Genomic DNA, 16,351 nt, shown 5'->3' with positions numbered 1-16,351 from the left:
CAGGGGGGAATGACAGGACCTGTGTGTTATTTATAGCACATGAATGCACCCTGGTCCCCGAGTTCTCTCGTATGCCCATCCTGCAGTTAGACTCTCCATAGGTTCCTGGAAATGAGCCAACACTGTGCAGAATCACTGGGTCTTGGTTCCTATGGAAATATTGTCCCAACAAGGACGTTGCCAGATGCTTCTTCTGTCTCTTCCAAATCCCCTAAACAGAGACTGCAAACGGCTCTGTAAAGGGCCAGTTTGTAAATACTTTAGGTTCTGCCAGTCATATGGTCAGTCTCTTATCATAAGCACTCAACTCCTCCACGGTGGCACAACAAAAGCCACAGACAACTGGTAAAGCAATGGCGTGGCTCTGTTTCCATAAAACGTGATTTACGAACACTGACATTTGAATTTCACATAATTTTCACACATCATGGAATGTTGCTCCTCTTTTGATTCCTCCCAACCATTTCAAAATGGAAAACCATCCTTAGCTGGACTGCCATACAAAAACTGGCCTGGTGATGGATTTGGTCCCAGGACAAGTAGTTTGCCGACCACTGTCCTAAAGTTGTAATGTGTCATCAGCTGCAGTAGCTTGTTTGTTTTCTTTCACCTACTGACCCCTCCTTCCCAGGAAGGCAGTGAACTTAATGATATTAATAATTTCTTGGAGAAAAAGCTCACTCCAATCCCTTGCTGACAGTTAGGCTCTACCATCTGCTTCCTTGACTAGCTCCTTGGAGGGGCTCATCTACCTTGAATCCTTCTAGCATCCAGGGTCATGCTCCTCCTGGGCAGTTTTACTGCCAACACTAGCATTTGTGTGCCTTTTGCTGGACAATACATGTCACAACTCCTCGCTAGCGCATGAAAAAGGGTGGAAAGAGAGGGCTCAGGAAAGGCAACAAGCAGACTGACATTCCTCTCAGGCTAAGGCGAGTGCCTTTTTTTTTTTTTTTAACATCTTTATTGGAGTATAACTGCTTTACAATGGTGTGTTAGTTTCTGCTTTATAACAAAGTGAATCAGCTATACATATACATATGTTCCCACATCTCTTCCCTCTTGCATCTCCATCCCTCCCACCCTCCCTATCCCACCCCTCTAGGTGGTCACAAACCACCGAACTGATCTCCCTGTGCTATGCGGCTGCTTCCCACTAGCTAGCTATTTTACGTTTGGTAGTGCCTTTTGACAGCACTCTCTCTTATCGCTTAAAAAAAATGTAAGGTCATGGTCTTCTACTATACGGGCTGGCCAGCCATGGGGAAGGTGTTTATTAATTATATTGCTCAGTACCATAATTTGTATAGATTCTAAAATATAAAATAACTGGAGACAAACAGTCTTATAAGGAAGCCACACGATATGGGGCTACAGTAAAGGAGGTTTTCCTTCATTTATTGTGAATGCTCCTGCTCGGTCATTTCCCTTCAATGGCAAGGGCTTGCTTGTGTCCTGAGCAGGGCCTAATAAGGGCACCCAGTGAAAAGGAAGGAAGGTCTTTAACTGAAACACCCTCCCATCCTCACTGCCGGTTGCTGAAAGGCTTCTCTTTTCTGCCCTCAGATGGACTTGGCCCAATACAAATGGATATCCCAGACTTAATTTAGGTTGTATCTACCAAACACTGAAAGGAATACCAATCCTTCAGCACATACCCTCCCCAGCTATGAAAAAAAGATAAAATTGCAAAATTATTTTTCCAAAGATAGACAGTGTGACTGGCAGAATAAATGCCCCTTCCAAAGATGTCCACATCCTAATCCCCAAAACCTGTGAATATGCTACCTTCCGTGGCACAAGGGACTTTGCAAGTGTGATTAAGTTAAGGGTTCTGAGATGAGGAGGTTATTCTTGGGTATGTGGGTGGGCTTCATGTACTCACAGTTTCCTGTGAGAGACAGGCAGAAGAGTCAGTCAGAGAAAGTGACACAGTGACCGAAGTAGAGGTCAGAGTGATAAGGGGTCCTGAGTTGAGGAATGTGGGCAGCCTCCAGAGAAAGGAAGGAAATGGATTCTCCCCCAGAGCCTCCAGAAGGAATGCAGCCCGGCCAAATCATTTTCGACTTCCGACCTCCAGAACTCTAAGAGAATAAATCTGTTTCGTTTCAAATTGTGGTCATCTGTTACAGCAGCAGTAGAAAACTAATACAGGCAGCTGCTAAAAATGTGCCAGATAAAGTATCGTTTCTAACAAGTTGGCCGCTTTGTCTCAGGACACCTAACCCTGGAGGATGAAAGGAAAGTTCTAGCCCTCTCTCAGGCAGGGTCCCTAAACTCCAGAACCACTAAATATTTAAATAAAATGAGATATAAGATGGCAGGTTGAAAGGGGCGAGTGGGCAGTTCGAGAACACTGTAGTCATGTATGAAAAGCGCTATCCAAGAGGACTGCAAAGGATGAGATAGAAATGGAATGTGACTTATTTATAGCAAAGCCTGCCTCCCCTCCCCAGTGGGTGACAGAAGGGCTGTTTTAAAGTTTTATTCTTCAAACTTGGCTGCAGGACTTGGCTGCTTCTCAGGACTGTGCTTTTGTATTGAGCTTTAAAATATAAGAAGCAACCCCATGGTTAAACTATAGGCAGGGGTGGTGAGGCAGGAAAAATGCTGTGGAGAGTGAAAAGAGGCTGAGCTGTTATTCTTATTTAGTTAGTTGCTTAAGATAAACAAATAGAGGATACAACAGCAAATGGCTTGGAAAGGTTCCAGGTGGAAAGTGTCTGAATCCCCCAGCACTGAGGCTCCCGACACAAGGCTGGTGCTGCAAAGCTAGTCAGGCAGCAGCACATGAAGCAGCTGGTGTAGAGGTTGAGAGTGAAGCAGACACTGGCCCTGATTATTAGAAATCCCCTCACTTTCTCTCTCTCTGCAGTCCGCTGACACAGAACTTTACCCAGGGAAACGTAGTCTATCCATGCAAAAACCAAGATAGACCCTCTAGAAAAAAAAGTGTGTGTGTGTGTGTGTGTGGGTATCAGGAGTTACAATACAGTTTATGCCATTTGACCTAGGAATTCTAAATTCTGCTATTAATTAGGAGAGACTAAAAAATTAAATTATGGGACATAATCCACTTAGGATATTAAGCAACCTTCAAAACTATGATAATGATAATGTATTGTGGCACAGATTAATGCTTAGGATATGGTAGGGAAACATAAAATTGTACATACACTATGATTACCCATTAGGTTAATGGATTATATATACACTGCTGATACAAATTAAAAAACTGGGAGGAAACAGACCAAAATGTTACTGTAGTCATATCTGCATGGTAGGAATACGTGAGATTTTTTTTTCTATAGTTCATCCTCCGATTCTTTCAAAATGCAATTATAACTTTTAAAATGGAAAACAAATTGTTTTTTAAGAGGAAAGGGAGAAAGAAAATCAGTTGGTGGAAAGCTCAGCTGTACCAATATCTTGCCATGTGAGTTTCAGAACTAAAAATATTTTATGATTTCATGCTTCAGGGTCTCCATACGAATAATGAGGCTATTATTACATCAGGCACAACTCCTAGATTTAGTATTATAAAATACACTATCTCCTAAATACATCTTATGTTTGATTTATTTATGTATGTATGTATGGCTGTGTTGGTCTTCGTTGCTGTGCACAGACTTTCTCTAGTTGCGGCGAGTGGGGGCTGCTCTTTGTTGCGGTGCGCGGGCTTCTCATTGCGGTGGCTTCTCTAGTTGCGGAGCATGGGCTCTAAGTGCACAGGCTTCAGTAGTTGTGGCAGGCAGGCTCAGTAGTTGTGGCTTGCCAGCTCTAGAGCGCAGGCTCATTAGTTGTGGCGCACAGGCTTAGTTGCTCTGTAGCATGTGGGATCTTCCAGGACCAGGGCTTGAACCCATGTCCCCTGCATTGGCAGGTGGACTGTTAACCACTGTGCCACCAGGGGGAAGTCCTATCATCTTATGTTTTCTTAACATCTCATATTTTTCTCAGATAGCACCCATCACCTAGAATCATTTCTTGGCTCTCTTTCTACCAGGCTGAATCCTACCCTTTCTTAAAGATGCAATTCACGTCATTTCTCTTCAAATTTCTTTTCCTCTGGATGCCTATCCTGGGCACACCAACTCTCCTATAATTAATTATAAACAGCCTTGAAATTTCCTTTTTTTTTCTTTTTTTATGTAATTCAATTTATTTTTAAAAACCACATGCTTTAAAATAAAGCAAGCCCAGATTCAAATACCCATACCAGTTGTTTAACCCTTCTGAAACTCAGTTTCCTTATCTGAATTATAGGGTGACCACCACCTATCTAACAAGCTATTCTAATGATTAAATGATTCAGTGTATGTTCAGCACCCAGGACAGCGTCTGGTATACACTGGGTAGCTAATAAATGCTTATTTTCTTCCTTAATCTTGCACCACCCCTGGTCTCCCCAGCTGGGGAGATTGTCTAGGACAATCTAAAATTGTCTAGGACAGGGACCATGTGGTACCCTACTTTTTATTCCCCCACTCAAAAGTGTGTGGGGGAATAAATTACAGTGCCTTACCAGAAGCAGATGTTCAATAAATATACTACTTGTTGGGGCTTCCCTGGTGGTGCAGTGGTTAAGAATCCGTCTGCCAGTGCAGGGGATATGGGTTCAAGCCCTGGTCCGGGAAGATCCCACATGCCGCGGAGCAACTAAGCCCGTGTGCCACAACTACTGAGCCTGTGCTCTAGAGCCCGTGAGCCACAACTACTGAAGCCTGTGCACCTAGAGCCGGTGTTCCACAACAAGAGAAGCCACCGCAATGAGAGGCCCGCGCACCACAACGAAGAGTAGCCCCCACTCACCGCAACCAGAGAAAAGCCAGCGTACAGCAACGAAGACCAAACGCAGCCAAAAACAATAAATAAATAAAATAATAAAATTAATTTATTTTAAATATATATATATACACTACTTGTTGATTTGTTTTTTGCAAGGAGCGCTAAGCTTCAGGCAGAGAAAAATTAGAAACTATTACAGGTTGAATTGTGTCCCCCAAAAAGACATGTTGAGATCCTAACCCCTGATACCTGTGTATGTGACCTTATTTGGAAATGGGACCTTTGCAGATGTAATTAGTTAAGTGAATAGCAGATCTGAATTGGACTGAATTAGGGTGGGTCCTAAATCCAATGACCTTATAAGAAGGCCATGTGAAGACACAGAAGCAGAAGGTCATGTGAAGATGGAAGTAAAATTGGATTTATGCAGCCATAATCCAAGGAACACCAAGGATTACTGGCAGCCACAAGAAGCTAGGAAGAGGCAAGGAAGGATTCTTCCTTAGAGCACTTAGAGGGAACACAGCCCTGCTGACACCTTGATTTCATACGTCTAGCCTCCTGAACTGTGATAGAATAAATTTCTATTATTTTAAGCTACACAGTTTGTGGCAATTTGTTATCGCAGCCCTAGGAAACAAATACAAAAATGTTCAGAAGTGTCATACTGACAGGTATAAACTACGTCCTGTTTTCTAGACCAAAAAGCTCTTTAGAGCCAGGTAAGATTTCCTTTAGATAAAGCTTCTTTTCAGGCCCATTTCCTATTAGAGTTATTTGCCTGACATAGTCCCCCTTTCTAGAGTTCTGTAGAACTAGGTTGGGGTGAATAAATGTCATTTGGGTACTGTGGTGATATTACACTTTAGAATCATCTTCCTCCTCCTACTTACCCCAGTGACTGGTGCCACCAGCCACCCAACTACCCAGGCCCAAATCCTAGTCATCAGCCTCAAATCCTTCTCTCTCACCCTCCAAATCAATTCTACTTTCTAAATGTACTGAAAGTCTCTCATGTTCTTCATCTCTACCACTGCCACCCTAGACCAATAAACCACTCAGGAAATGTCTTTTCTAAAACCTTTTAAGAGCAAACTGAGGCTATCAGGGACAGATCTATCTTCCTTCAAAGCCAATGTTCTAAGGTTCTACTTCTGGCACTGGCTAAGTAAATGTTTCAGGAAAACCCTCCTGCTGAGAGTAACCAGAGAGACTGAAAAATGTTTTGTTAAATTTGTCTGAAGGCATTGGAGCACTACAAAGGCAGTAAGAACTTTAGACCAAGATCTGAAAAAGAAGAGAGCTAAGAAGATGAGCCTGGCAACTGGAGTTTCTTTTTCCACTCAGGACACTGCCAATTTCTTAAGCAAAAGGCATGACAGAGAAGATGATCTGTGCTTTCAGAAGTCTCATGGAGCTCAAGGGACAGCAACTGAAGGTCAGAGTCACCAAGGATGAGGAAACTGAGCGAACATCCAGGGGTTTTGTTGGGACCAGAAGAGCTTGCACCCAAGAGTAAAGGTGATCTAGAAATATACTAGCCCTAACAAGAACTAAAATCTAGCTACATATACTCTCTGTATCTGATTAGGTTAAGGTAGTCTGCCCCTTGCCTAACTGATAGAAAGAAGAAACAGTTAGAACTAAGTACCCTCTGGAATAAGATAACATTCCCCCAGAGCCTTAAAAATTATCTCTCAATGTCAGTTGTATAAACAATGTGCAGAACTCAAGAACAAAATAACTAGAAAAAAAATTGAAGACAATATAAACAAGCAAGTGATATAGATTTTGAAGTATCAGGTACTAACTTAATAACTATGATTAATATGTTTGAGGAATTAAATGACAAAATAGAGAATTTTAGCAGGAAACTGGAAACTATCAAAAGGAATTCAATGGAAATTTTAAAACTTAAATAGTAATAACTAATGTTATAAATTCAATTGGATGGATTTAACCACAGATTAGATACAGTTAAGGAAAGAATTTGTAAACTGGAGGTTAGGTCAGTAGAAAACATCCATATTGAAACACTGAGGAATAAAAAATACAGAAAAGAGCATAAAGAACATGAAACACAGAGAAAAAGTCATACTATATGAACTAAATTCCAAGAAGAGTAAAAAGAGAAAACTATACATAAACAATACTTGAGAAGATGATGGCTGAGAATTTTCCAAACACCAATCAGATAAAAAGAACTGCTATTAACTTTAAGAACAATAAGTAAAAAGAAAATAACAGCTCATAGTAAAATTGCTAAAATCAAAGTGAAAGAAATCTTAAAAGCAGTCAAAGATTAAAAAAAGAGATTACATTCAACAAAGTAACAAAACTGACAGGTAACTTCACAACAAAAACCACAAAAGCCAAGGGACAAAGAAAGTTATCATTAAAGTGTGGAAAGAAAATAACTGACAATCTAGAATTCCATACGTAGGAAAAGCACCCTCCAAAAAATGAAGATGAAACAGAGACATTTTTAGAAAAAGAGAAACTGAGAGAATTTATGTCCAGCAGACCTGCATTACAGAAGATACTAAAGGTAGTTCTTCAGACAAAAGAAAAATGACTCCAGATGTAAGCACAGAGGTGCAGAAAATAATTAAGAATAATGGAAACAATAATTTTTAATACATCTGCATAACCATTATATTTAGCAAGTAAAAGAAAAATGATAAAGTCTTATAGGGTTTTAAAAATAAAGAACAGTCAATCTGACCATATCCCAGGATGTCAGTAACCATCTCCCTTTCAAAGTAATTATTAGGTCTACCAGAACAGAAGTTCAGTAACCTAACTGTGGGATCATCCCAAATATGAATAATTAATTAATTAATTCCCTTCCAAGAGACACTGATTTATTTCCATCTTTGGATATTATTCACCAAAGAGTATGGATATTCTTTTGGAATGGGTGTATGCCTATATCTGTATTTATATCTTTGTATAGTTTTTCCATTCCCTCATTGCCTTTTTTCAATTTTGATTTGTATTTGCAAACTAACAGACTTTTAAAAAATAACCCTCCTACCCCCCCAATGATTTAACACATTTATTTTCCTTTCACAGACATTTATTAACTTTTAGTTTTTCTTGTTCAAAATCCTGAGAATGGGGAATCTCCTCTGTGGCCACTCAGGTTCTCCATAGTATAAGGATACAGGAGTATCAATAGCTAGAGTAATAAACTGTCTGCCAAAGTGTAAAATCTTAGACTCTTTGAAATGAAATGAGGGAAAAAAATTGAAAAAATGAAATGAAGCCTTAAATACACCAAAGGCTTCAAACTAGAAAGTTATATTCAGGCAAACACATCATATTAAACCACACTGAGCTATTCTCCACACTAAAAATACCATCCCTTTCATCTGTGGACACTGATACCACTGGTCTGGAACTTGCCTGCACTCCTGTCTCCTGCCAACCAAGATAATGGGATGGGAAGCATTTCCCCTCACAAGTTTAATCCTAGGGGAAATGGAAAACAGAACAGTTTTTTCCTAAGGCAATTAAGAACCTTCAAAATATTTAAAGAAAGGAATCTTAAAATGCAGATTGAACAATTAAATTAGTTACCCAGAACACTCTCTGTAGTTTGTCCTTGGGAATTTTATTTAATGTTAAAAAAAAGAAAAGAAGATGAAAGACAGCCAAGACCAGAAAGTATTTGTTTTAAACATACTGACATCCCTGTGTTTTAAAGTTTTACTTGGGTTAACTTTTTAAAGAAAATTAAAAAGAAAGCAAAGGAGGCTATGAAAGAATAAGCATAATAAAATGTGGATTTCTTTATTATGGATTATTAAAGCCCTGGAACGTTAGAACTGAAAGTGCTTTTGAGATCACTCAGCCTAGTTAACACTTCACTTCACAAATGACAAAACTGGACTTAATAAAACATAAAAACAACTTGTGCAGGGCCAAAAGTGAACTAGCGGGGCAGTGACAATAAATAGCCAGATATCCTGGTCCAGTTACAGCCTCTTTCCATAACCCTCTTGATTTATCTACATACAAGAAGAGGGGAAGGCAATCCAGTTCCACTGTTATTTGGTTCAAAATTTTGTTGCCCCCGAGACCTTCAGACAACTCCCAGGTATAACCTAGTGAGAGGAACCCTCTCATTCCCTCTCGTTACCCTCAGATCTGCCCTGCATCTTATCAGTCACCAAATCCTGTAGATTCTACCTCCTAAACAGCTCTCAAGCACTTCTCTTCATCTACATTATCACTGCCACTGAGTTGGACATCATTTTGTCCTCCCATGAATTCCTGTAAAGTCACCAAACTATTCTTCTGCTTACTAATCCTACCATTTCTCTTACAGCCTCCCTCCGCAATCCCATCCTGAACACTGAACATACGACTTCCCTGACTTAAATTCTTTTGTGGAGAATTTCATTGAGAAGAAAAACAGAATCTCAATGGATTCTCTTTGCTTCAGGGATTAGACCTGTATGAGTCAGAGGCTTATCAGCAAACAGATGGCAAATAAAATATAGGACAATTCAAGGAAGGTTTATTTCAGAAAGGATCAAGTATAAAGAAGTAGCAGGGCATAGGGGAACCATAAGGGAACATTCAGGAACCTCTGACTTGTGGAAGTAGAACCATGTGGTAAATGGCTTCTAAAGTGGCCCATAATGATCTCTACCTCTGGGTATTTGTGCCCTTGTATAAACCCCTCACCTTGACTGAGGGCTAGACCTGGAGACTTGCCCCTAATGAAAGGGATGGAGTGTTACAGCCAAGATTAGGTTATAAAATAGTGTGACTCCCACTGCCAACCCCCCCACCCTCCACCTCTTCCTTGCTTACTCTGATGAAACAGGCTTCTATGTTGTGACCTACCCTATAGAGAGACACATACGGAAAGGAACTGAGAGTAACCTCCAGACAACGGACAGTGAGGAACCGAGGCGATCATTCAATAACCCTCAAGGAATTGAATCCCACCAAGAACCACATGAGTGAGCCTGGATGTGAGCCTTTCCCCAGGTTAACTTTCAGATGAACCTGCAATTCCAGCCAACATCTTGACTGTAGCTTGTGAGAGATACTGAGCCAGAGGACCCAACTAATCTGCACTTGGATTACGGACCCACAGAAACTATGGCAATAAATGTCGTGTTTAAGCCATTGAGTTGGGGGGTGATGTGTTATACAGCAATAGATTACTAATACAAACTGGAACCACCACCCCAAGGCCCAAAAGGATGAGTCGAAGAAAAGGGTATCTGGACCCAGAAGAGGAGAGCAGTCTGACTAGAGCGGAGCAATGACCTTCAGTCAAGGGACACAGCCAGTGCGAGACCTTGCCAAGAGGGGGCCAGGGGAAGAAATACCCTGACCTTGCTCTTCTTCCTCCCCACCCCCGGCCTCAGGCTCTCATGGACCAAATTCAATTGAACCAGAGGTCACGGGAGCCCTGTAGATGCAGTCCACATGGTACAGTGAGCAGCATATAGAGCAGAGGAGTGTGGGTGCGGAGAGAAAGAGAAGATACCTGCACAGCATCCAAACTCCTTGCCTGATGTATAAGATCTTTTATGATCTGGCCCTAATCTACCTATCCAGCTTTATTTCTTCATCACAACCTTCATCACAGAAACCTAGCCCCAGGAAAACAGGCACTTGAAGTTTCCAGAACTCAGTATACATCACAACTCTGTCCGTTTGCATGTGTTAGTCCCTCTGCCTTCATAGTTTTTCTCCCATTCTCTGCAAGGTTAATTCTTATTCGGCTTTCCAGAATTAAGGCAGGCCAAACCTTCTGGATGTCTTCTATGACATCATCATTCTCTCTCCTGATATGGACCTCCCAACCCTTCTATCTCCTCCCAGACCCCTCAGTGTACCTCTATGTGCATTGCAATTGCCTAGTTACCCCATCTCTGCCCCACTGGCCAATGGGTTCTTTCAGGGAATAGTATTCATCTTGCCTTCCTAGCATCTAACAGTGTCTGGCACACAAAAGACACTCAATACATATTTGCTAATTAAAGAGTTTCTAATCCTCATCACGCCTTGGTCACCAGGGTCTGCAGGTTCCCTGACTCTCAATTGCACTGGCCTCTACAACTGCCTTCAATGAATTGCAAAACAATGTCCTGTTGCTTAGCTTTCTCAAAATCACTGCAGAGAAGTTCTGTGCACATTATTTAGTCCAATCCCCAACACTTTACATAAAAGGAAATGAAGCCAAAACAGTTATTTTATTTATTGAGCTTATTTATTAAGTTTACCCTGTGAGTAAACAGGGTTAAGTTTATCATGCTTCTTTCTATTTTATGTAGACACTAAATACATATATATTTTTTGTAAGAAGTGTTCCTTAGTTGGGAAGGAGGAAGGCAAAATAAGAAACAGAGCCAGGAAGATGAAGTTCCCCATCGAGAGAACCAAAGCAGTAAGTGATCCAGGGCTCTTGGCTCCCTGTTTGGCATCTTCCATCACGTTGTACCACCTCCTGACCCTAGCCTGGGTCACGGTAAGCTACAATTTTCTCTGTCCACCTACCATTTAATTCCCCAGAGTTCTACCAAATAACAGTGCCAGTCCAGGTGGAAATTTGTCAAGAGGCATTACCAACACCTCTCAGAGAACCAAATAAAATCAGAAAGCAACCTACTCTCACTCAAAAGAATTCCTACTTATAAAAGAAAGTAAACATTTCAGAACATCTTCACCCAGGAAACAAGAGCACTAGCAAGAAGAATGAAACTTGAGCATTACAAATGTTCAAAGGTAACCCAAGTCACACCTCTGAGAATAACCTCGAAAACCAAAGATCTGCCACGTGGTATTTTCATTTATTTAATTTAACCAATGGCTTTCAGCCCCAACAATGTAGTAATGGTAGTTTGTGGTTGATAACTTAACAGGAGAGAGGACACCAACTGGGCTGTCAAGTTACCTGGACACAATCACCGGTTCACTGGGAAATGGCCAAGTAACCTTCAGCAAGTTATGCATCTTCCCCATACTTTAGTTTTCCCATCTATAAGATGAGGGTATTGACCAGAAAATCTCTAAGATGAAGCTACTAAAATTCCTCAATTCTAACTCTATAAGAGACTGGTTTTTCTACATCTTGAAAGATCTGCAAATAATTACAAAATCAAAAACCCAATTCAAGACACCAACTTCCCCATGACTTTACACTGCATACTCCACCTGGATATTTTAAATGTGTTTCAAACTTAGCTGGGCATCAGATTCTCTTGAGAACACTTTAAAACTCAGATTCCTAGGACCCAGCTCAGACATATTAAACAAAAACAACTTGGGGGTTCTTTGAGGACCAGCATTTTTATAAAGTACCCCTAAATGATCTGATGTACAGCCAGGTTCAAATCTCATCATTACATTGGGCAATTCAATGACCCCAGGATCTTTTGGATCCAGGGATATTAAAAAAAGAAAAAAAAAGAAGAAAAAAAGGTTAACAGATCTAGATGACAATGAATAATTAAGGCTTTCTTTTAAGTAGATTTTTAATGTGACCAATACATTTTTCATGCACACCTCCAATCCAAAATGTGAATATGAAGGATAAAAAAGCTAAATTAGAAAGTCTACTCAAGTCAATAAATAAATCATGCCTTGGGAAGGTATAACTTCTCATAGTTAATGACATAGAACACATGAAAAGAAAATGAAGAGTATTCTGAAAAGTATAGGCTTAAGAAATCCACCCATCATTACTCATATGTCAGAAGGTTACCATCCTAAATGGCATTTAGAAGTCACAACAACAATATGGACATAATCACCCCACTTATTAGTCGGAGGTTTACTCAAAAGTTTCATTTCTCTAGATTTAGCTTTTTAAATGTCAGCATCTGAATCAACACAACATAGTCCAAGCAAAAATTTCACACTGAAAACATCTGACAAGAGAAAGAAATAACAAGCAAGAGAAAGAAAATTAAAATGAAAGCGCTATTTGCACATTTTTAATGTAAATTTTTGCTGTAGAACTCTGAGAAAAGGTTTGATTTTATAGCTATGACCTTGAATAAATCATTACATAAGAGGACTTCCATAGAAAATATTTTGAATCAACCTTGGTTTCAAGATTCAATCTTTACCTATACCTTGAGGGTAGTGTCCTGCAGTAGGTAAGTCTTGGTCATAGGCAATGGTCAGTCTACAGCAGAAAACTAGGTGACTATCCCATGTTTCAAACACAACCAGGGCCTAAGTTAGTCAAACTAACTAGGTTTAAATGATTCCAGGTCCTGGACCCATATGGGGCAATAAGTGTGCCTGCTTTCTTTCTAATAGATTGCACAGATCCAATGTGCCTTTTACACCAATTAACTAACATAGCAAACAACATGAACACATACATACCCCCCACAGATTTATCATGAGGAAGCAAGACAGATTTCCAATATAGAAACCAAATAACTAATAGTCATTTCTCTAAAGAATTACAGCATTTTACAACTTTGTAGCTAAATTAAAATTAACAAATGAAGAGCCCCCTGATACCACCTAAAAAGTAAAAATCAAGTTCCGACAAACCTGTAGGAAGTTTTCCCTTTCAACATAATACCAAACATTCTTGTGGGAAGGTGTTTGGATTACATGACCTTTACATTTCTTATTAACCTTTAATAATCCATTAATTTGCAATCTCCTGAATAATATAAAAATATCTGCATTGTTTTCCTGTGTCATAAAAAGCAACTCACTGTATGAATGCACTTTAATCACCTTATTAACAGCACCAACATTTATACATTTTATAACTTATTTCCTCTCCAAGTGTTACTATCGCTACAAGACCGAAGATAAAAGAAAAAGAAGCATTAATCATGGACCACCTCTATGCCAAGCAGGATGTAAGATGCTTTAATTACTTTATCCAAATGAATCGTCACAATAACTCCTGGAGATACTATCCTTTCTCCCACCTTTCCCCCCTTTTCTGGATGAAGAAACAGAGACTCACAGAAGTTAAATAACCGATTCCAGGTCACACCACTAGGAAGTGGCGGGGTTGCAATTTTAACCCAGATCTGACCCCAAACCCCATGTTCCTATGTGCTTGGCAGAGGGTCTCTTAGTTTGAGGTGGGTTAAGAAGGTAATGAATAAACGTCTCATATTATTCTATACGCCTCACAACTTGGTTAGCCCCACTAATCTCTTTTTTCTTTACTACAACTTAATAAACATCTCTCTTAGGGATGGGTTATCTAAGCATTCTTTTTCAAAGCAAAGGATTAAGGAATTTGGTACTAAAAGCAAGATTAGTTCGAGAGCTCTGTTTTTACAAGGAAAAAAGAAAAATTCACCATATTGATCATCCAGGAATATCTAATTCAACATTGCACATATGATTAACATAGACAGAACACAGAACCTTGCAGAAAACACAGAACTCAGCAGACAACTCAAATATTTAGCGAAATGAACGAGATGAACCCATTTTCCTTATTAATATATGATACAGTTAGGCTACATTTTTACAAACATGCAGACATCAAAAAGGCGTATGAGAAGCAGCAACTGTTTCCTCAAACTCAGCAATGCACAAATAAAACTTAAGCACCATATTTCCTTCCTTTAAAACATATGCTTCCCAATATTCCTATTGAAATTAATAGCACCAATGCCTTTCTATCACCCAAGGTCAAAAACCCAGTTATCTTTGGCTCTCTGTTCACCTTCTAATTTCATATTCATTCCGTTTCCAAGTCATTGCTAGTTCAGACTCTTTAATCCCTCTGCTCAGTCCTGCTCATTTCTGAGGGGCATTTCCCCTGCCAGATTAGGGTCCTCCTTACCTTTCTCACAGATACGGAAGCACCCCCACCAAAGCCTCCAACCCACCCTCGATAATAGTCCACTTGGCACACTGGCGCAAGGCTCATAATCCCAAAGAAATGTTGATCTTACAACTCCCGACACTAAAGTTTTTGATGATTAAATTGCCTATGACTCAACATTCTAAAATCTGGCTCCATCCCAGACGCTCTTCCCCAAATCTCTCCTCCATTTACTCCAATATTTGTAATTCATCCTCTGCCCAAGCCAACTGGTTCTGGTTGCCCTTCACTTCCTCTAGCTCTTTGCCTTTGCTGAATGCATCTCATTGCCTGGAATGTTGCTCTTCACTTCTGCTTTCCACAGAAGGGAATCCTACAGATCCTTTAAAACTGAGTTCAAAGGCCTCTCCTCCACAGCCCATCCCAGATCTCAGAGGCTGGAAGTAATCGCCCCCTCCACTGAGATTGCACTTCTCTTTTGGAAATTAACACTTGGACGCTATAACAGTTATTTGTGTACATCTTATGTCTCCTACCAGCTATAAACCATCTAATACATACACACCTCTGGGTCCCTCCCACAGTATCTAGACCAGATCTTATCCATACTATGGGTTTGAACACATTCGATTAATTAATGTTACACTAAGGCCTTTACGCAAAAGGACAACACGTGTCTATCTGCATTGTTCAGGCAATCTTTGGTTTAAAGAAAACTAAGCCATATAGCGTTTTTCAAGTGTTCAATACCAAGGATGACAAGACCTAACTTCCTTGAATTTTAAAATTGGGGAATCAGAGGATATGAGAAGAAAATTATTCATTTAACAGTCAAGGCCGTTTAGGCAGAAAACATTTGTGGAGCCATCAACCGTCAGTCAACCCTACACAGAACACAGACACGTACACGGTAGTGCCCCGAGCGTTTAACCAGATGCCTTACTTTGCGGTAGACTATCATATTTGGAGAAGTCTCCTCTGGGTCTGCAATCCCCACTGTTCTTTGATCTCCGGATCCCTGAGCCATCCTGGGTGTCTTCACTCACACTGCGAAAATAAATAAATAGACCATTAAGACAGGAAAGAATTACATAAAGAAATGCCATGCAAAGAACTAAGTATCTTTTGTCAGGTGGCATGGAAACAAAACATGATGTAATTTTTTTTTCCTCATTACTTTAAGCAGTATTATTTTAAGTTGGGAATAACTGTAGTCTTATTATCCACATACATTCTTCTAATTTCAAAGCAACATGTGTTTTTTAAAATTTTCAGCCCAGAATCATGCACTCTAGGGGAGACCATACACCAATCTTAAATAATCTCCTGGAGACAGATGAAGCCACTCATTTTCATGTTGATTTTGTCTTACCAAAGCTCATTTTATGATTAATTCTCTGCATTAAAATATGAATATTTTATCAAGGAATTGCAAATCAAAACCACAAGGAGATACCACTTTATACCCACTAGGATGGTTATAATAATTTTTTAACTCAAATAAGCATTGACAAGGATGTAGGGAAATCAGAACCCTTGTACATTGTTGGTAGGAATATAAAATGGTTCAGTCACCATGGAAAACAGTTTGCTGACTCCTCAAAAAGTTAGAATTTACCAAAGAATAGAATTTACCATATAACCTTGCAATTCTACTCTTAATAACTAAAAACAGGTATTCAAACCAATATTTGAACACTAATGTCCGTCAGAGTAGCACTATTCACCGAAAAATGGAAATAACTCAATGTCCATCAACTGATGAACGGCTAAAAA

General features: G+C 39.9%; 1 protein-coding gene across 1 annotated transcript in view; it reads right to left on the bottom strand.

Annotated features, from left to right (window-relative positions):
- RGS6 (regulator of G protein signaling 6) overlaps positions 1-15,602 on the bottom strand; it is a gene marked incomplete at both ends in the record, with an annotated part of 552,225 nt that extends 536,623 nt beyond the window's left edge. The window contains one exon of the mRNA XM_079699184.1: positions 15,483-15,602. Within this exon, the coding sequence (XP_079555310.1) occupies positions 15,483-15,602 (120 nt within the window). The remainder of the gene's footprint in view (positions 1-15,482) is intronic.
- Between the last annotated feature and the right edge of the window lie 749 nt (positions 15,603-16,351).

The sequence above is a fragment of the Hyperoodon ampullatus genome (genome assembly GCF_949752795.1).
Source record: "Hyperoodon ampullatus genome assembly, chromosome: 3".
In the NCBI taxonomy this organism is placed as follows: Eukaryota; Metazoa; Chordata; class Mammalia; order Artiodactyla; family Ziphiidae; genus Hyperoodon; species Hyperoodon ampullatus.
This window is presented reverse-complemented; position numbering and strand designations above follow the sequence as displayed.